The sequence below is a fragment of the Orycteropus afer genome, unplaced genomic scaffold (assembly GCF_000298275.1).
Source record: "Orycteropus afer afer isolate SDZICR_OR568_19922 unplaced genomic scaffold, OryAfe1.0 scaffold00014, whole genome shotgun sequence".
NCBI classification, from domain to species: Eukaryota; Metazoa; Chordata; class Mammalia; order Tubulidentata; family Orycteropodidae; genus Orycteropus; species Orycteropus afer.
The window spans coordinates 11,559,755-11,583,064 of record NW_006921601.1 but is presented as its reverse complement, the minus strand read 5'-3'; the positions used below and the strand labels follow the sequence as shown (position 1 = coordinate 11,583,064).

General features: G+C 34.5%; 1 protein-coding gene across 1 annotated transcript in view; it reads right to left on the bottom strand.

Annotated features, from left to right (window-relative positions):
• Positions 1 to 3,230: 3,230 nt before the first annotated feature.
• FAR1 (fatty acyl-CoA reductase 1) overlaps positions 3,231 to 23,310 on the bottom strand; it is a 42,796-nt gene continuing 22,716 nt past the window's right edge. The window contains exons 4-11 of the mRNA XM_007955363.2: positions 21,569 to 21,746; positions 20,435 to 20,479; positions 20,179 to 20,297; positions 18,968 to 19,035; positions 17,375 to 17,546; positions 8,910 to 9,039; positions 5,002 to 5,129; positions 3,231 to 3,393 (exon numbers count right to left, since the gene is read on the bottom strand). Of these exons, the coding sequence (XP_007953554.1) occupies positions 3,231 to 3,393; positions 5,002 to 5,129; positions 8,910 to 9,039; positions 17,375 to 17,546; positions 18,968 to 19,035; positions 20,179 to 20,297; positions 20,435 to 20,479; positions 21,569 to 21,746 (1,003 nt within the window). The remainder of the gene's footprint in view (positions 3,394 to 5,001; positions 5,130 to 8,909; positions 9,040 to 17,374; positions 17,547 to 18,967; positions 19,036 to 20,178; positions 20,298 to 20,434; positions 20,480 to 21,568; positions 21,747 to 23,310) is intronic.

Genomic DNA, 23,310 nt, shown 5'->3' with positions numbered 1-23,310 from the left:
GGAGTAGGCCTAAAAGTGCATGCTCACAAGCCAATGACACTTACTTGCACCCCAGCCTAATGCTCTTTTTGTTTTTTGAAAAAAGATCCAGTTTCTCTCTCTTACTAATGAATGAATCCTTGTACCTTACCTAATAAGACAGATAAATTCCTGCAAATGTACCTATAAATTAATGTAATGTCATTCAATGTGGAGAGCAGCTGAAGCCTAATTGATACTCTGGCAGTCTCCTGATACTGTTTCCACCTTCATTCTATCTAATACATAAAAATAATACTTTAACATGAAGTGTTCATCCTGCCTGTATGCGTCCCCTAAAATACTATTTTAAGAGAGTTAGAATTAAGTAAAATTAGGACACAAGAATTAATGGATACACCTAAAAAAAACAAGAACTGTTAAGTGAGGACTGCTTCCTGTAATCTTAGCTACATTATCTCAAGGATGTTTTTCATAATGTAATACAATAAATACTATAATGGAAATGTAAGGGTTCATTTATTCCTTTTTGGTTTACAAACAAAGGCACCCAATAATGCTTCTATTTAATTATTAAAAAAAGATTATCAATTTACATTTAAGACAAACAAAAACAAAAACCCAACCAGTTCCTGAAGACAAACACAAAAAAAGACTTTATCCTCCCTGCTTCCAAGCTTTATTACACGTATTCAAAAACTGTTTATTTTATACCATTCTTAAGTCAAAGCATACATCACTGCCCCTCTCTGTATTGAGTTTTAGGACACAGTAATTGTGTCAAGTCAAATTTAAATATAGTGACAATGAACTCACAATTGACAGATGCATATGCTAGAATTGTAAGAGTTAAAAATGAATGGAGGGGGATGCCAAATGTTTTAGTATATAGCTTTAACAAATGAGTTAAATGAAATATTAAATTTATTTAATATAATAAGCTATCCTGTCAATTAGTGAAAGTTTGTGCAGAAGATATCAATCACAGAACTAAAAGCTACATCTAACAGAAATGATTTCCAAAACCTTTAACTTCGGACTTAAGCTTAATGTCCGGTTGGCAAGGATCAAAAAATCTACATTCTTTATAATAGTTTTAGAACTTTAAGTTCCAAATGACATACTTATTTAATTTATTCATTAGTTTTCTTCTGACAACAGAATTCTGAACAAACACACATACAAAATTAATGTAGTGGCCTCAGCATTTTCCCAGTTGGCATTTCTCTAAAAGTTAGATTATAAGAACAATAAAATAGTTCAGAAGACCTACACCCCCTATACATTTCACAAACCTGCCAAAGCTGTACCTGATTCTTTTGCAATATACAAAGACAATTCAACTCATTCTAGGTATATTTGGCAAAGTATAAAATCATACAAAGTTAGCATATTTTCAACACATTATGGAAATGTATTTGGAGAGATGGAGTAATCAATGTACAGAGCATCAGTAGTTAACCAGATGGGCCACTCTAAATCAAAAGCATCATATATACCATTTAAAACATTTTCATGGTCTCACACACCTTACACAAGGTATGGTCCTAGACCACAGACTTTAGTATCATTTCAGAGAATACATATATATTTATATACATACTTTCTATTAAAATAATGTTTAAAAGTTTTACTACAGAAAATCTGGCTCCAACATGGAAGCATTTTTCCTTTTCAAGATTTTACACCTGCAAGAAGGTGATTTTCTTTACATTTAGTTTTTTCACAATAACAAAATAAAGTTTTTATATACTGCCTTTAAATTGACAAAGAAAATTTAGATGTAAAGTTCTATGTAACTTTTTGTATTGTGAACTGACATCTTTAAACATATTCAAGATATACTGCTCATTATTTAAATATATACGACTTGATCATTTCAATTAGGAACAGTATTATGCCGAATAATTTGTCAAACCAAATGTATGCTAAAATAGTTCAGTAGAATTAACTACTATTAAGATTTGAAGGGAATTATAATGTATCATTAAAATATACATCAATTTTCTTGCTACTACTTGTTTTCTAAAATGCATTTCTTCCTAAAGCTAAAAACCACATGCAGAAAAAATAGATGGTATCTTCAAACTCATTCAACAGTTTGCTACTTTATGTGGTATGTAAATAAAGTTCTTTATTTAATTTTATACACATTATCTTATTCTTCTTGAAGGAATTCAACTTTCAAGATCAAAAATCAGTATGTGTTTATACACATGAGAACATTTTTTGTTACTACTATCTGCAAATACATTCTTCCATAATAATGCACTTCCAGTTTCCAATGGAAAGATAGTACAGGTCTTTTTAAAGTCCTATGAATAAAATTTATAAAGGGAGTTGAACAAAAGTATGGTGAAACCCTTCCTGCCACTCAACCAAAGGCTCAAAAAATCCTCCTGTTCCAAAATATGAACAAAATTATCACAGGATTGATTTTTATTTGATCATAATATGGACAAGAAAATTTTCTTTTTATTATTTTTAATACTAACAGTTTTATTAAATTTATTTTCATGTTACTTCAAAAAACATATCTTTTATGTTGATATGGATTCTCAAACACATTTAGATCGAGTATGCTCTTTAGGATAATATACAGCCTTCTGATTATGAAAGCAATTGATTGTTTATAGGAAAACAATCCTTAAGAATTTAATCAGCCTTTAATTAGAAAAGAAAAAAAAAAAAATGAGAACATGCCTTTCATGTTTGAGACCACTCAGTAATAGAATGATGTAAAAACAGCTTAGCTATAATTTTAACAATACCAAAACCATTTTAACTTACGAAAAAAATCAAACACTGATGAACCAAATATCTACCAACTTAGCTAATATTCCTGTCCAAATAGATGCTTTCCTTTGCACTGAATATTAGAATTAGAAATTCACTGTATGTTTAAGGCATATTTTAATTAATATGTTCCAGAATTGCACAGTTATACTGGTCAGTGTTCCTATTTTCCCATTCCTACCCTCACCCCGCCTCTGTCCCCAAGGGATCAAAACATTAAAAGTTATGATTTTGGTGGCTATTGTAGATTTGAGCTGGCATACCACAGTGTGTTCACTAGAATTTTATGAGCATGAACATTAAAATGTTACATAAGATGTATCATAATTAACTCCACACTCTGATCTAAGATAGTTTAATGTCTTGACAAAAAGGAGAGATGACTTAAGTACATTTTACATTTTATGCATTTAGACCACCATATGCATAGATGTTCTAATGCTGAATTCTTGTCTTCAGTATCTCATAGTGCTGGATGCTCGGAAGTATGACAGAAACTTGTAACACAGACTAACCACAAAGTACCAGATGTTTCTTGCCATTTGTGATCTTGCAATAAAAATGCGCCAGATCAGGATCACAAGGATAGTATTGAAACCATAACGTATGTTCCTCAACCTGGAAATCAAATGAAGAGACACGTCAGACAATTATTTCTACAATATTATATTGTTGGATGGCAGCTAATACTCTGTTTTTAATCTAATCAAAGTTCAAATCTGAATTGATATGAAACTTTTTGAAAATTAAACTAGAATTCCCTAAGTTACAAAGTTGGCAAAAACCAAACAAACCTGACTATGCATTATCTATAAATAATGAATTTCAAAAATTTTCACAACAATATATTTGGGATTCAAATTTATCCATTCAACAAATTATTATCGACCATCCCATTTGCTCAGTACTGTGATGGGTATCAAGTATACGGAGGTAAAAGATATGTCTTTTGAACTTCTAATCTAAAAAGGTTTATTATATACATCACAATAGAAACAAAATACAGTAAGTATTTTTGACATCTTTAGCTGCTTACAAGCTGTCAGACAACTGAAATATTCCTTCAATGATAACAGATAATCACATGATCAAAGGTCAACTGCACAGGTCCTCATCCAAGAATGAAATATGGTATTAGCTCCTTAAAGGATTACCTTCTCATTCTCAAAGAGTAACACAAGTCACTTTGCTCATGTTTCAAAACTCTTTTGATGGTGCTTGAAAGGAATATAAACCTTTAAGATATGCAGTGATAATATACAGATTATATTTAAAGTCCATTAACTTCAGCAGGCAGTGCAAGATAAGACTGTAATAATATAGGAACAACAGATGTAAAGAAAAGAGCTTTGAATTAGGAGCCCAAAGACCAGCATTGTAATTTGCTTTGCCATTTAAAATAAAAGGAGCCCTGGTGGTGTAGTGCCTAAGGCACTTGACTGCTAACCAAAAGGCTGGCAGAAGGCTGGGCAATCTACTTCCGTAGTGATACCACCTTGGAAACCCAAGGAGGGGTCGCTATGAGTCAGATCTGACTTGATGGCAGTGTGACCTGGAAAAAGACAACTTCTGTAAGCCCCAGTTTCTTCATTTGTTACACTGACTGCCCTGCAAATTCTCTCAGAATTGTGTAAAATGAGAAAGTTATAATGTGAAAGTTCTGAAAACTGTTATTAAAAACTGTGTGAAAAAGCACTATACAAATAAAAGAGGTTACTAAAGGTATGTAGTCTCTAAATAATGGATTATTGATTTTTCCTCTTCTACTTTCTCATTTTTTACAATCAGAATACTAAGTACTTTTATAAAGGAACTAACAGAATAATAATTCTTTTCTAAACAAAGTTAGAATTCTATATTAAGTGATGTATTGTTCTCTCTCGTCTTCTTACAAAAATGTTTTTGAATAAGGTAAATAAATTATATCCAGTTTAAAATATATTTTTATTTTTCCCTAATAACTACTTCTTCAGTAATAATATAAGAAGAGTAATAGTAATTTTTAAAGCTAAATTCCACATGAATTTCATGCTAAGGAGTAATATTATTTGATAAAAATAGTAAGTTTCAACAAATCTTAGGCTAAAAGTAATACTACTATAGTTCCAGTCCAAAGATAAGTTCTTTTCCTAGATAGAACAGATTAACAGGATCTTTCAAGGCAACTTATGAAAAAAAAAATATTTCAAGCAGTAAAAGAATAAATTAAACCTATGAAAAACTTACTTGTTCAGATGTTTTCTGGCTGCAGGGAGGCCAGACATTTCTTCATTCAATACGTATTTCTTAGTTCCCATGCAGTAATTCTCTATATATTCTGCCCAATGTAACTGCCGTACATCAATATTAAATGTCTACATAACAAAAAAATTATTGGTTATTTTAATTTTTATTACAGCTAATCACAAAGCCCCTATTTTTCCTATGTTGCTGTTGTTATGTGCCATCGAGTCAGCCCTGACTCACAGCGACCCCTCCTTGGGTTTCCGAGGCAGTAACACTACGGAAGTAGGATTGCCCAACCTTCCTTCCGAGGAGTGGCTGGTGGGTTTGAACCACCAGCTTTCTGGTTAGCAGTCAAGTGCTTTAGCCACTATGCTACCAGATTTCCTATAGGCCAATTCTAAAAGACATGATAATAAAATGTTTAAATATGGAATTAACTTTTGAAATCTTATTGCTAACCACAGAATATTCTTATTCCTATTTCATGCTTTCTGTTAAATAAAGAAATATTTGAGAAGATAATCTGAAAACTTATGTCAGCATTTGAAGAGCAGTGTGTTAAGTGCAAGGAAAAAGAAATCTGCACTATTTTAATTAGGGGCGGGGAGAGGCAAAATCCCATTGTCCAAATAGATCTATGTATTCCTCACCACTTTATGCATTTCCAGTTCTCTTCTATCTGCAGTCCCTCCTTTCTTCATTACATCCTATAACCCACATAGATTAATTTTCCTAAGAACACTTTAGACATCAAGAGAATGAATGTGTATCAAAGCTAACTTAGGCTTTCAGGTAATAGTGAGTAGGCCTTTTGATGAAAACAATAGATACGTCTAGAAAAGAAAACCATACAGAAATGTTACTTCATGGCAAAATAAGAGGGCTATGTATCCTCAGGAGCTCTGGTAGCATAGTGCCTAAGGCACCTGACTGCTAACCAGAAGGCTGGAGGTTCAAACCAACCAGCCACTCCTCGGAAGGAAGATGGGGCAATCTACTTCCCTAGTGATACTGCCTCAGAAACCCAAGGAGGGGTCGCTATGATTCAGGTCCGACTCGACGGCACATAACAACAACAACAATGTATCCTCAGTGCTCCTTAGCCCACAATCAGATGATTTTGTTTGGAATGACAAAGAGATTAGTCACTTAAGAGCATCACTTAACTAAAAACAGTAAATGCATATGTATACGCTTCTCATAATATTAACTCAAGCCTCTAATTTAGTGGAATGTTACTATATTTTCATAATTTTAATTATTTACTTACAGTAGCAGTATCTAAGAATAGCTGAAAATTTTACAAAAATCATGATGTATCAAGTCACAAATTCATACACATAAATCTAGGCACATGACAGTAAAACTGCTGAAAGCCAGAGAAAAATTTTAAAGAAGAAAAACACCATATCAATTGCCTCTAAAGAAACAATTATTAGAATGACAGCTGACTTCTGAACAGATCCAATGGAAGCAAGACAATGAAAAAATGCCTTTCGGGTTCTCACAGAAAATAACTGCTAACCCAGAATTCTATGCCAATAAAAGTATTCTTGAAAAATAAAGATGATTCTAGATGGCAAAAAACGGAAACATCTGACACCAGCAGATGAGCCACACTAAAAGGTATTCTTCAGGCAGAAGAAATAGGACCCAAGATTGAAGTCTGGAGATGGAAGAAAAAAATAATAAATAATAAAGAGGCAAATATACTGGTAAATCTAAATAAATACTGACTTCATAGTAATAATAACTGCTTGTGAGGTTTAGCATATATACAGAATTATAATGTGTGACAAAAGCAGTACACAGATGTTGGACATTGCGTAATCCAAGTAAAGGGGAAGTTTTGATTTATATTAGTACTTGATAAATTAAGGAAGGATGCTGTACTCTCTAAACTACTAAAGCAATCCAAAAAAAGAATACATTTCAATGAAACCAATATAGGATATACAGAAACTAAACCAAACTCAAACCCAAACCCACTGCCATCGGAGTCAATTCCGATTCCTAGCAACCTCCACTGGGTTTCCAAGGCGGTAAATCTTTACAGAAGCAGACTGCCCGGGATTCCTTCCACAGAATGGCTGGTAGGTCTGAACCATCAGCCATCTGCTTAGCAGTCAAATGCCTTAGGCACTGTGCCACCAACAGGAATATTGAGACTTTTCACTACTTCCAGAAGCTCTTTATAATATAGTAGGAAATGCATAGTAAAACCAAACTGAAATATATTACATACCCACCAAAGCTGTTAAAATTAAAAATTAAAATTCTCAGTGTTGGAGAAGATGTGGATTAATAGGAACTCATACCCAGTCAGCTGGAATGTGTACTGGTACAACTACTTTGGAAAACTGTTTGTCATTATGTATTAAATAAAAGTTATGCATACTTTATGACCCAGCTATTCTCCCAAGGTATATATATACCTTACAAAAAATGTGTGCATAGGGGCAACAAAAATGTTCATAGAAAAATTACTCATAGTAGCCAGAAACTGAAATAACTCAAATGTCTATCACAGTAGACTGAAATAAACTATAGTTATCTTAACATAAAGGAAGATACTAAATAGTGAAAGTAATAGAATTCAGCTAAATGTAACATGGATAATCTCATGAACATACATTAAATGAAAGAAAATGGATAAAAAATATTGTATGATGCCATCTGTTTAACATCATGAAAGCTGTATGTAATATGTAATATCCTGGAAGGAATCGTGAAACAGAAAATGTACATTAGGTAAAAACTAAGTATACCTTCTACTCACTTATCAATTATCTCAGTATCTGGCATTCATATTTACAACAATAGTACAAAATCAGCTATCCAACTATTTCTAATATTAATGACATACATCTGGCAGTAATGAATGCCAGGTGTGAGGAGAGAAGAACACTGGCTGTGATGGTTAAGGTCGTATCAACTTGGTTGGGCCACCATTCTCAGTGGTCTGGCAATTATGTAATGATATTTGGCAGTTACGTAACGATACAGTCATCTTTCATTCTGTGATCTGATATAGTCATCCTCCATTTTCACATAATGCAGATTTCACATAATAGCCTGATCTTTGGAACCTAACCATGTCAGTAAGTGAGGGGAGGATGTGAATCTAAATAAAATACGAACTTTAATTAGTAATAATGTATCGATAACATTGGTTCATTAATTCTAACAAAAGCACCGTACTGAGATAAAATGCTACTAACAGAGTATACTGACTGCCAGTACAGGGGATTCTCTGTACTAAATTCTCAATTTTCAATAACTATTCTTAAAACAGTAAAAATAAAGTTAATTTTAAAAGCTAGACAAAAATTAAATAGAAAAAATGGTTAAAACAAACATTTAGTTTGGAATGCACGAGTTTTTATCTTTATTACCTCAAAACTGAAAAGGTAGTGATGGGGAAGGAGCATGTGGAGCACTTTTGAGGTAATAAGGTTCTATTTTTTTACCTAGATGTTTGCTTTCCAGTAGTTCACGGTGTGGATGGGGGAGGAGGAGTGAAGAATCAACAGAAGCCACAAACTGACAGTATCTGTAAGACTTTAGTAACCTAGACCTTCTTCTGCTTGAAAGGCTACATGGGGTGAGGAAGACTAGTTATAAAGGGTAGGTAGGGTCCTATAAGTTGAGGATTCTTGTAGAATAAGGGAGCGCTGTTGGTACAGTATTAAAGGAGCGCTGTTGGTACAGTATTAAAGCATTTGACTGCTAACCAGAAGGCTGGTGGTTCAAACCCAATAGCCACTCTTCGGAAGGAAGACTACACAATTTACTTCCATAGAGATATCACCTCAGAAACCCAAGGAAGGGTCACTATGAATCGAATTGAATCAGTGGCAATGAGTTTGTTTTTTTTCGAGTTTTATTTTCTAATAGAAAATACTTGCCTTCTTATCTTCAGGGTTTAGTTGATTCATTAACATAGTGACATTGTCAGTATTCCAAACCCAAGAATTACTTGTGAAATATTCAAGAAACACCATAGCCTTATGAAGGCGAGTTATTGTTTTCATCATCCTGTATTATAAGAAAAATTGGCAGATTCATATTTTGCATAGATTAGAGAAAATTCTACCACCACCCAAGATACCAGTAAGTGCCAATGTAGACATTAACATTAAAATTATAATGCATAATTCAGTAAGCACATAAAATCAGTAGTAAATTAAGAATATTTCTGCATTTTAGAATAAAATTTTATAAATCCAAAAAGAAAAACAAACAGCAGCAAATGAATTTAATACTCCCTAAATAGAGTTCTGCTGATATATAGAATTAATTTGCAAAAGGAATTTAATACTCACAAAGTCAAATTTTACGTAAGATACTAGCAAAGAGATAAATTCAATTAATATCCCCTTGCTTTTTTGTTCTTTAAACTACATTTTAGTTTAGCTGAATTTACGAAGATTTTCTGTAAACTCATAATACAGTATGTAACATTCATATTCTAACTCTATAGCATCACTGAAGCAAAGAATACAGAAATATTCATTTGTCATTTAGTCAACTTTATTTTAAAAAATAATTAACTTCCTGTTTAACACTGGTGCCACTCCTGTCATCTGGCTGTGCCATGATTTCAATGACTCACGCTGAAACTGTCTGAAATAGACAATCAAACATTTCATCTCCCTATTTACCCTCAATATCCCTCCTTACAGACGTAACAGAGTTCAGTGATGTTTTTGTTTGCTTCATTTTAAAAGGGCAGGGGCCTTAATCTTTAAATCTGTCAGCTTATCCCACATGGCATTACTGCAAGTCATTGATATCATAACACTAACCCAAGTGATAACATCTATACAATGCAATAATTGCCCATGATAAGCAAGGAAAAAGAAAAAAGAATCTTTTAAAACAAAATACCCAAAATCATGAAATCCAAATAAAAAGAAAAATGTTTTTGAAGAAATCTTAATAATTCCATTATTCTTCCAATAATAAGGATTGGCATTATATATAGTTTAGAAAGCCCCCAAATTAAAGACATACATAAGAACTGAGGTGAAAAAAAGCCAAAACAGCACCATTAGCTAAGTAATTCTGACAACACATCTAAAATATTTAGAAAGAAACCCTGAATACAGAACACTGTGAGAAATGAGGCGATGTGGTCTAGACAAAGAAAAACTATAGTTCATGCAATAAAGTAATTCCATTAAACATGAGAAGAGTTATCAAGCATCAAAGGCTCTATTTATTGATAGAAAGTACTTGGAGGGGAGGAGATATGCTGGTTTTAGAAAGGAAGAAATTAAGGCAATTTTCTTCTAAAAACCAATAAAAAGACGTAACAGATTTGTAACTAAATCAAAATACACTATCACAGTCAGTATAGTATTCTCAAATGACAACACACACACTTGGATAACATGGTTTTCTAACACATATCATAGTGAAGTTTCTCTTCATATTTTCACTGACCATTCTAATCTAGTCTTAAGATTCATTTAGCTGACAGAATTACCCTAAAGACAATCACTGATTCAGTTATTCAAAAAATAAATACCATAAAAATAGGTGGTAATGAAATTTAAAAGGCCATATATATGTGTAAAATTTACAGACTATCAACCTACAACATACTGCACTGAAGGGCACATCAAGCTCAACTGGCATAACATACTACACAAACACATTGTTCCACCTCCTACTTTGGTGAGTAGCGATTGGGATCTTAAAAGCTTGCAAGCATTCATCTAGTGCAACAATGGGTCTCTCCTCATCCAGAGCAAAGAAGAATGAAGAAAACCGAAGACGCATGGAAACAATTAGTCCAAGTGACTGGTACACAATGTGATCCTCAGCCTCTATGACTATGAGACCAGAACAACTAGACAGTGCCTGGCTACCACTGTCAACCACTTGGAGGGAGATCTATGTAGGAGATCCTGTATAGAATGGGAGAACAATGTGGAACAAAACATCATTAAAAATCATTAAAAAAAAAAAAAAAAAGGGAACAGATTTGCTGGTCTGGTAGAGCCTGATGGAACCCCTGAGGCTATGGCCCCTAGCTGCCTTTCCGGTCTGGAATTGAACCCACTCCTATGGTTTCCAGCCAAATGGCTGCCAAGAATTCTTTGAACACTGACATTAGTAGATATACTCTTTGGAGAGATCAATCATGGGAGAACAGAAAGGCTGTGTATACACAGGGAGACAGCTTGGGGGACAGGAGTGCATGGGAGGGGAAGACACAGGGATGAGGTGCCTATGGAGAGGATGTGGAAGGCGAGCTGGTGCACTGTGGGAAATTGTAATCAATGCTATGAGACCAAGTGTATGTGAGCTGCTGTACAGAAAGTGAATTTGCTCTATAAACTTTCACCCAAATCACAGTAAAAATTTAAAAGAAAAAGAAAAACAAAAAACCAAGTACTGTACTGAATACTATGGTAGATTTAAGAAACTTTAATGATGCACTATCACTCTTTGGTCAAGCAGGCCATAGGAACAGATGCTTGTGATTATGTTGCCATGTATGTTCCAAGTATTTTATTTATTATCTTATTATGGTAACATTAAAAAAATGACAATCCTTTATAGTAGTACGTCAAGATCTTAATGGACATCTAGTTCAGAGTTTCTCAACCTTTGTCATTGGGGCCTGTCCTGTGCGTGGTAAGTTGCTTGGTAGAACCCTCTGGTCTCTTCTCATTAGATGCCAATAGCACCGTGTCTCCCACAGTTTCAGGAACTAAAAATGTTCCAAACAGTATCAAAGATTCCCTAGGGGGCAAAAGTTTTCCCAGTTGAAAACCAAAACCCACCCACTGCTGTGAAATCAACACCAACTTGTGGTGACCCTATAGGACAAAGGAGAACTGGGTTTCCAAGGCTATAAATCTTTACAGAAGCAGACTGCCACATCTTTCTCCCACGGAGCTGCTGGTGGGTTTGAACCACCAATCTTTTGGCTCACAAACGAGCATTTTAACCACTGTGCCACCAAGGCTCTTAGTTTAGAACAACAGATGGAAAATATCAAATTAGGAAAGTTAAACTCAAGAAAGTTAAGCTAAATAACTAAAGCAGAGACCATGGAACCATTGTTTTTGAGATGTACTTTTAACTGAGTATTTCAAGTGTTAACTGAGTAATTTACCCTGCTTCTACATGTAACAATTTCATGCATTCTAGTCCACAATTAACCAAGAATCCAAGTGATGTATGTCTGAGTTATACTTTTTATAATTATGTCAAGATACAGCAAGTCAGATTTTTATCTAGCTGCCACTCAGAAAGATATGAGTAAAGTGGACACCATGAATGACATGATATTAATTTAATATAAAAGTAGGCATTATATTAAAGTTCCCAATTTATGGTATAAAGCCTAGTGCCTTGCTCAGTAAATAACTACACAAATTTAAAAAGATAAATTTTAAAACTTTGTAGGTATCATTTATAAAACTGCCAAAATAAAAAAAACCATTATGTCCCTTGTTGCTTTTAGACTATAAGCTCCCAGAGGACAAGAATCATTCCTGCTTTGATACTTAGAAAGCTAGCCTTTGCACAGGACAAACATCAAGCATGATTCTTACTTGTTATTTTCTATTTATGGCAGAGATAGCTGCAAAGATAGCTGCAACAGTATCTCCCATCCTACATATGTAGCTCATCTTCAATTTTACCTTAAACATCCTCCCATGAAAGGTGAAGGTCACTTGTAACCAACAGAATGGAACAGAAGTAACACTGTAACTTCCAAGGCTACATTAGAAAAAGTGATGGAGTTTTCAGCCTTGCTCAGTGGAATACACACCTTTGAAGCCTTCAGCTATCCTGTATATGCTGTCCAACTCTCCCTGAGGTTGCTATGCTGTGAGGAAGCCCAAATTGGTCCATGTGGAAAGACCACATGGAGAGGCTGAGACTATAGGCATAGAGAAATATGCCTGAGCACAGCTGCTCTGCACCTCTTTATCCCTCTTCCCTCTACGTTGTGGGAGTTCTCTGGTAGCACACTGCCTAAGGCACTGGACTGCTAACCAGAGGGTTGGCGGTTCAAACCCACCAGCAACTTCTCAGAAGGAAGATGGGGCAATCTACTTCCGTAGTTATACTGCCTCGGAAACCCAAGGAGGGGTCGCTATGAGTCGGATCCGACTCGATGGCACATAACAACAACAACAACTCTACACTGTACCTATCCCACTCCTTGTCTGCACCCCTTGAAAGTCTCAAAGCCAGACTATCTAGCCAAGCCCCTCTAAAAAGCCAAACCCACATAAATTCTGAGAGATAAATATAAAATGATTGTTTCAATAACTTTGGGATTTTTTTAGGCAGCAACAGTAACAGATCTACTGGTAGTGGGGGAGAGCTACAATAAAAACCTAAACAAAGGCAGTGACCAGAATATGGAAGGGCCTTCAGGAGACTGCTACCGAAACCCAGAAGGCTCATGAAAAGAATGTTAGTGGAAGCCTAAGGGGCTATGAGTCGGGGCCGACTCGATGGCAAACAACAACAACAACAACAAAGGGGCTTTTAGGCAGCTGTTGGTGAAAGCTTAAAGGAAAATGAGAAAGATATTTTTGGAAGAAAAAAGACCATTTTTCTGATACTAAATTTAATAAAACTGGTACCAGCATTATCGTGGACTACAGAAACTGTACCTGATCAACTTGATCATCTACACAAGATTTCCAGCTAGTAATGAAGGTATACCTGACTTCCCACAGCAAAACAGAGAGGAGAAAGGTGATTTTAAAAATACACTATTTACTTTAGAGTAGAATTTGGAGGAACTTTAAAATGCCTGCCAAGAATTCTCTGAAGAAATGGCTTCCAAGCACAAATCAAATCCTGGGTGGGCTTTAAGAACCTTTGTTAAGAACTCAGAAAAAATCTAAGGTAGTGTCTCTCAGACAGACAAAAGCCTTTCCTCCAGATCTTAAGGACATGTCTCACAGAAACCCTACTGCTTGAAGGCAGGATCTAAGAATAAAGATTGTTAAGGGTGTTCTCCTATAGCAACATCCCACTAAGAGACCCTAGATAGATAGATAAGGGCATATCTCAAAGAGATCTGTAGATATGGCTGTGGTCTAATGGAGTATAAAGTTTTAAAATACAGGAAATCCACATCACTTTTTAAAGATTTATATTAGTTTGCACTTCAAGTGTCAGAGAGAGTACAGAATGAAAAGACCCCTCTGGACCAGGGTTTAGTAAACCAGGGCCTGCAAACCAAATCTAGTCTGCTACTTGTTTTTGTAAATACAGTACTATTGTCACACAGTGATGCCCATTCATGCACACACTGTCTATGGCTGCTTTTACACTGTAACAGCAAACTGGACACCATATGGTTCACAAAGCCTAAAATATTTACTATGTGGCCCTTTAAAGAAAAAGTCTAATGATTTCTGCTTTATACACCCAACCTTTTATGGGCAGGAAATAGGCTAAGGTTGTTATTGTTGTTGTTACATGCCATCGAGACAGACCCAACTCATAGCGACCCCTCCTTGGGTTTCTGGGGCAGTATCACTATGGAAGTAGATTGCCCAGTCTTCCTTCTGAGGAGTGGCTGGTGGGTTTGAACCTCCAGCCTTCTGGTTAGCAGTCAAATGCCTTAGGCACTATGCTACCAGAGCTCTCAATTGTAAACACAGATCACTCCTTAAAGAAAAGGAAGGATGATGACTCAGAAGGCAGAGCCTAGAGTCTCAGAGAATTTCCAAAGTAAGGACTAAGCCCTAATTAAGACACTGTCAGTATGAACCTGGATGGATTTCATAACTGTTATGGACCAATGACTGCTGGGTACCCCTCATTTTCTCTTTCTGAACAAGTCTAAAGCTATTATCCTATGCTTGTTCAGCTGCACTTTGTGTTGAGTGTATGGATGATAGATACCCATCTCTTTAAGTCACAGGTTTTCCAACTAGTACTTAAGTAACATACCTGAGTGACTGACTATACCCACAAAACTACTCCTGAAGAGTCTCATCCACAACTGGACCAGATTTAAATTACAAAATCCTGGACTGTAAGTCAATCCCATAGAGGTCTTTCAGGTATAGAAGTAAAGTGTATCTTTCAAAGGGAGGAATATGAATTGCTCAGATTAAAGGGCTGACTGCAGCAAACTGTACTTTGCAAAAATGCCTGAGACACTATCTTCCTTCTCATTTCTCATTTCCAACAGGACCTTAACCATTCTTCCACCAAGAAGTAGGGACCATGTGTTCTTTCTAGAATATAGCAAGGCTTCTCACTTGCTTATGACTAAAAAAGAATGAGGTGGAAATGATGTTGCATGACTTCCATAGCTAAGTCAGAAAAGGCAATGTAGCTTCCACCATGTAAGCAGTCCAATTATCCTAAGTCTGCCACTAGTCTATGCAAAGAGACTACATATATGTATGGAGAAATCCTGAAACTACATGAAGTGATAATGATAACAGGTCAATCCTCCTCTCCAGCTGCTTCACCTCCCCACTTTTCCCCACTCTTTCAGCTCTAGCCTCCATCTGACTACAAACACAATAAAAGTTCCCAAGGTAGAACTGCTTAGTTAAGCCTTTCTTAAATTCCTGATCCTGAGAAAAACAATATATTAAAAGAAATAATAAAATGACTGTTGCATGTTTTAAGCCACTACATTTGAGATGATTTGTTATAAAGTCACATTTAGTCTGAATAATTTTTGAACTTTGGCTATTCGCTCATTTTATTTCATTTACTAAGCCCCCTTTCTCTATGTAAGGTACTGTGATAAATTTAAGCAGTTTTATTTTTTTTGACCCAGTTTTCACTTTTCTGCCCTAACTTGCAACAACTTTATTAGTATCACAAAAACATGCACTGTCATCATTAGTAAATTTACATCTGCTTTCTAGTCGTAAAAACTTACCATCCACAAGACAGCATTTTGCAGATCATTCCAGAAAAATTTTAAAACAATTTTGACATATTTTAGCTCTTTTTCCAGTAAGTATTTCTTTACCTATTCTATAGTTGTTCACTTCAACATATCTCACATATTTCAATATTTAACATACAGAGAAAGCTAGGAACATCATGAACAACTGAAAATCTCTACAAGTAACTGAGATCCTGATACACTATAACTGGCAGATACCTCACTTTTATTTTTTGAGCAGTTGATGGAAGTTCTGGAATCAGCATCTTCTTTATACATAAATACTCAACTCCTGAACTCTCCAATCAAAGGCTCCACTGTAATGCCAATGTAGTTAAAACAAAAATTACATGTTTTACAGTACATTTCACTGTGATCATGTGGTAAAGACAATAAGAGAGCATTAATTAAGTTCAGGGGGTTTCACAAAAATAGAAAAAGAAAGAAAGAAGAATGGCTAAAACAACTAATAAGAAAATAGAAACTTTTCTATTTGTTTCTTAAAAAATCTATGCCAATTCCCAACCTGGAAAATTAGTCAAAAACTGTAATTATCGTATTATAAGCTGAATGGGCAGCTGATATATATGGGTATTTAACTGTCTAGAAGCATCCTGTTTTTTCATATAAAACTGTACCATCCACTTAAAGCAAAAACATTTTACCTTTAATCTCCTAAAAAACTCACCCCTAGGTTTTTAAGGGGGAGAGGAAAAAGGCTTAATTTCAGCTTATAATAACAATGACAACCTTGATGTTGAACATTTCCATATTACGCGATTTTGGAAAATCAATAGCCTAATACAATGAGATACACAGTCTCTCCAAATATCCCCAATCTTAAGAAATGTCCTGACATCCTGATTGTGATTGTGATTTACTAGGTTAGTAATTCTAAAGGTTAAGCTCATGCTAGCGACTTTTTGTCTCTCTAGTAAGCTTTCATCACCTTACCAATACAGAGTGTATTTACTGCTATTCTTCTTACCACGGTTTCTGACCTGTCAACCTGAGTGCAAGATCGTGCAATAATGCAGGTACTGTATGTCTGACACCCTTCCAATAATGAAGCAATAGGTTGTTGGAATAAAACTTAAGATTGGGCTGCCTGAATACTTGGTTTAAAGGATTCATCTTGAAGGATTGATTTATATAATTTCCTGTAGGAAAAATAAGCATCAAAGCATTTTGAATGTTAATTGTTATACAGGAAAACAAATTAAAATTAGACCTAGAACTGAAGACATGACAATAATTCATCATCCAAACTTTAGAACAAATTAGAGTGAATTATAAGACTACCTTTTCTTTTCTGACAAAATCTTAAATTCAAGCGTCTTCTCATCACAAAAGGCCATAAAGCCTTATTATAAACATAAACAAATACAATGTTAATATGCATTTTAGTGTAAGCATGGGTTGTTTAACAGTCAGAGGAACAGAAAAGACAGAGCTAGTCACCATTACCTTGGGCTTCTTCCAGTCATCCTGAGGTAGATATCATACAGGAATGCTGGGGCCTTATGGCTTACAGCAATCCAGTAATGATATAAAAGGTGATTGGAGGTTAGATTTACATTGGGCCGTCTGAAGGCCTGTTCGAGAGGATTCCTCTTGAAAGTGGAAATTACATGGTATTCTGAGGAAGAAAAGTTGTGTAACAGCTTTGATAATAACCATGTAATGAAGTTTTGGGGAAAAAAATCATGTTTTATAATATAAAATATTTTATCAAAGATGTCAGAGTTCCCTCATTTACCAACAAAAAAAACAAAGAAAAGAAAAAGAACTTTTCTACCCTCTATAGTAGCTAAGAGATTATGGACATTAGACTGCTGAACTCAAGTGGTTTTAGAACTACCACTATTTATGAATTTAAATAGAAATGCCCTGAGTAGTTGGTGGATTTTTTGCTAAAATTCACTCTTGAAATCCTTTTGATGTTTTACTTATGCCAGTTTACAATGTCATTTTCTATATTTCACCTCTCACGATAGCTTCTTTCTTTCTGTTCCTCTTTCCAGATTCTTATTACTGTACTTACTTAAAAAAGAAAAGCAAGATCAACATCCTTTGCTTATGAATGATTAAGTTGTTCAAATTAACATATACCAACAACTTTAAAACAACTCAAAATTAACTTCTGCAGCAACTTATTTAGGTTATGCAATGTCAACCCTTAATCAAACCTAATATATCATCCATGTTAATACTGTGCAACAAAAATGTATATTGACATATTAACTAAAATATATGCTCAACTTGATTTTTACTCAACTTTACAATAAATTAAAGGTTACAAAAATACCTATCTTATTTAAAGTGCCTCAAGTATTTTTTTTTTAAAAAGTACTGTTTTAAATCATTACCATAAAATTAGAATCACCCTAGCTTTCAATTTTTGCTTATATGTTCTAAAGGTCAATTTTTAAATTGAAATAAAAAATGCTATTAAAAACTCCTAAGACAGAATGACATAACAACATAAACATAACTCCATTTCAGTAGGCTTAAAGTTACCCTATTCCTACTTCAGAACTATAGCATATCATATCATAGTCATGTAAACTGGTGAATTTAAATAAAATTAATAAAATAGGAAATATTCTTGTATGATGTATCCTACTTCCTAACTCATTCATTTATTATCACTCAGGTCTACTTGCTATCTTCTGTGATATACTGTATTAGCTAGAAATGATTGCCTGTCAGATAACATCAGGACTGAGGGTGCCCATAAGGGAGGAAAAAAGCACCACTTTCATGCCATAGATATTGACAAGTGTTGCTAAAGATATCAGCAGAGAACATACAAGGATAAAAAACAGGGTGGGATGCAAATATATAGCAGGACATTTTAAATTTGTGAAACACAACTAAGACCATAAAGCAGTACTGATAGATACTACTTCTAAGATGATGATTAAAGTAAGAACAAACTGGTAACTCAATGGCCTTAACGCCTCATGGGTTATTCTAACATATAAACATATAAACTCAGTAAACATTTTAAGTTCTTTAAGATGTACTCTAGTAGTAGAAACACAGGTACAATCATACCAATTTCACCCCAGTGGAAAGGATTAGTGCTGCCTGTTGTGCAATTATACACCATGATGTTCCTGGGTCTGCAAAGACAAAGATCAAAGTAATGAAACATGTAAGAGGACAAACTTATCCACTTTAAATATTATACAATACTCAAGGAGGAAGAAATGAGGATGATGGACCTTTTCTATACTTATCATTTTTAAAATTATCCTCAGAGGATTAATTTTTATGCCTGAATGATTATAATTCCCTTTCTCCCTCTTCTACCAAAAAAGTTATTTATAGAAAAATAAATTCTACCTTCCCAACCCCACATTTCTCTTCTGTGCATTAGCAGGAGAAGAGTACCTGGTTTTAAATGTAAGTAAAATAACAACACAGCAAATGATTTCAGGTCTTCGTATGTTTTCCATTTCAGAAGCACTAGTTTAAAAAGGAGCTCTGGTAGTGTAGCACCCAAGGCACTTGACTGCTAACCAGAAGGCTGGCGGTACAAACCCACCAGCCACACCTCGGAAGGAAGGTTGGGCAATCTACTTCCATAGTGATACCACCCCAGAAGCCCAAGGATGGGTTGCTATGAGTCAGGTCTGACTTGATGGCACATAACAACAACAACAACAGTTAAAAAAAAAAAAAAATAGGACTGCGTTCTCTTTTGTTAGAAACAATTTATATAATCAAATCTCTCTTTTAGGATAAAATTGACTTTAAAAATAAGGGAAGTTTATTAATTAGAGAAGAACAAAAAGCTGTTGGGAAATTTAGCATCACCTTTAACACTACTACTTCATTTTAAATGATAGATGCCCAGAGTTGGTTAAAACAGCTCTAGTATGCCATGTTTGATATACGTAAACTATTCTCTGTGAATTTCAGTCTTTATATAAGCCAAGTTTACACCAACTTTTATAGTATGTATAAAACACAATCTTTAGGAAGAGGAGATTTGTTTTTCTTTTTTTAATCTCTAACAAATCTGTCCATCCTGTAGGTAGTACATGACTATTAATGTTAATTCGTAACTACTCCTGACAAGACCACTTGCTACCTAACCTGTGATACACCACCTCTCGTAGTTAGAAGTGATACTGCCTATATATATGTATATATTTGTATGGCAATATCAAGACTGAGGGATTAATTAACATTAGTCAGTAGCTCTATTTTCCCTTCTCAGTTACTATAGATTTAACAAGCGACATTGTCACCTCATATACCTATTAACTCCGGAATACCAGGCTGCCGCAAGACTCGTGTTGACAACTACATCTACAGGAACAAGATCTGCAAGGGCATTGTTGGAGGCACGCATTGTTCGAAGGATTCCTTTCCCTGCCTTTGTTGAAATTAAAAACAACACTTTAAGATATATAAGCCAGAGTATGTATATATACATATATGTACACATATATAAAGATATACAGAAAACAGAAAAATATATAGAACATTTAATAAATAAAAAGGTTTACTTACCGCAATAAAGAGACCACTTGGTCCATTAAAGTTATCAATCCATCCCTAATACCAAAAATTAAAAAAAAAAAAAAAAGGGGGGGAAGGAGGCTTAGAAACATTACTGAACTAGGAATTTATTATATGAAATTTATAATCCCAAATTTATACTCAGTAGTTCTTTTTTAAAAAACTAAAAAGTAGACTAGATTCAGGCCAAACTTTTCTCCCGGTCCCAAATAAGGTCAGTCTTCTGAGATCTCAAATAACTAAGTAAAAAGTTTCAAGGGATTACCCACTCTTCCATTAACTCTCTGCAAAGAGAATTTAAATATAAGTTTATATCTCTCAAATACTTTTGCTAAATTAAGCCAGCACATATTTGATTTTTTGCTATTTACTAATGCAGCATCCTAAGATTAAAGGGAAATGGTATATCCTCCTCCAAATTACTGCATAAGACAAAGGAATATAAAAATCAAATATTTAAAGCAATATTCAATACAGAAATCAAATAATCAAAACAACTAAGGAGATATTATCACTTAGTATCATTAGAGAGACCTGGGTTTTTCCTAAATCAATTTACTTGATTTCTCTTATTCCAGGGATTCACAAATATCATATGCAAGTTATCATGTCCAAGATATCATAGCAATCTCTTCACACCTTTCTTAGCTTGTGACCTACACAGGGAGAGTCTACCTCTTTGAGAGACTTCCTCTTTTAGTGCTTTAGCAAATGAAGTAAAATAAAACCCTGAATATTATCATCTCTGTTCCCTTCACATATGGAAGGGATATTAATCAGCAAATAATCTTAAAGGCCAACAAATGCTGACATGTCAGTCCAATTTCCTGTTAATTACAAAACTCATAAGGCATGGTGTCTCTTTTGAATCAAGACAATTTCAAACTTTTAATTTTTAATTAAGGTTTTTTTTTTTAAAAAATTGATACACATTTGTAGACACCCACCATTAGACACAAAAGTACCAATACCTCTTCCTAAGAATAAAGGGAAAACAGTTTTACCACTGTGCACCATGTTCAGTAAATAATAATTCTCTTAAACAATTGCAAACTCTTTTTACACAGAGTTATGACTTAAAATTTAAAAATCCAATCATTCACAAATGATTTCCAAACAACTTACTGGAAAAGGTTCTTTCCAACTGGCACCAACAATCGATGGCCTTACAATTGCCACATTTAGTTTTGCTCCTTCTTGCTGTACAACATATTCTGCCAATGCTTTTGTGTATATGTATGTATTGGGTCTGTCTCCTATCAACTTTGGGGTAATATCATTTACAAGGCTATCATCCATCCACCTGTAAAGAAAGAAATTGCATACAAAAATATTTCCAAATGTTTTACTATAAACTGAAAAACCATTTAATTGCACTTTGTATAGTCAAAATATATAGTGCTTTGACTCAAATGACTTGACAAATTTTACTAAAAATATACAAGTTACTCTTACTTTCATTAAGCATCAACTACAGGTCTACAAGCCCTTTACTTCAATTACTATATCCAAAAAGCTCTGAAAATTGAGAGTTCCTTCATAAATTACATGATAGGCAGCAAAACCTGAACTGAACCAATTTCTAGTATTCACACATTTCAGATATATTTGATCAGGGATGCTACTTCAGAGCTAGCTGAGATTATTTCATACTACACTTACATATATTAAATTTCCTATCTAAGATGCAAATGAATTCCAAAATAGCTAAGGGTTTCAGACTAGGAATTATAGACCTGTATATAATCACCAAAAAGAGTAACATGCTAATTATATACATTTGCAATCAGCATATATTTATAATTAATATAAAAGGCTCAGTAAGCTAAATATTAAGGAGCTCTGGCGGTGCAGTGCCTAAGGCATGAGACTCCTAACCAAAAGGCTGGTGATTCAAATCCACCAGTCACTCTGTGGAACAAAGATGCAGCAATCTACCTCAGTAAAGATTTACTGCCTTGGAAATCCAATGAGGGTTGCTATGAGTAGGAATCGACTCCATGGCAGTAGACTTTTTTTTTTTTTTTTTTTTAAATCTAAATATTTAAAGTAAAGCACTGAAAACTATATGCTTACACTAGTGAGATTGGCAAATACTATGGTAAACAATAAAAATAAACTGAGTCATACTATAAAAATTCAATTAGCAACTACTATAAAGTTACAAAACTTCCACTCTGCTTATTTGCAAAAGGAGTGATATACTAGTTGATATCTATGCTATTTACCAGTCTAAATTTTCTGAGTCCAGTATATTATATACTTGTTTTCAGCTACACTTATTGTTGCTGTTGTTATGTGCCATTGAGTCGGACCTGACTCACAGCGACCCCTCCTTGGGTCTCTGAGGCAGTATCACTGCAAAGTAGATTGCCCCATCTTCCTTCCGAGGAGTGGCTGGTGGGTTTGAACCGCCAGCTTTCTGGTTAGCAGTCAAGTGCCTTAGGCACTAAGCAACTAGAAGCTCCTCTACCTTTCCTTATTGTGTAAAATGGTATACATACAAGTAGACTCATTATACTGATACTCTAATGATACCCACACTAACTAATGAGAAAGCATAAAACAGAGATTACCAAGATAAATTATCATTCTCCAACATGTATATGAAAGCACCTTTTGGGTGTGTGGAAAGGAAAAAATACTAAACTGAAGGGATGATGCTACCTAACTTAGGAAATATTCCATAGTAGAGAGTCTTAAAAAAAGGAAAGAATAGGTAATTAGTTAATGAATGAATGAATGAATGAATGCCTAAACAGACGGACTTTAGCCAGTAAGCTAAAGTAAGGGAGGTTAGAAAGCCAATCTGTGAGCCATCCTGAAATTAATCATTAGCTAGATTTGAAAGCAAGGAAAGGAGAAAC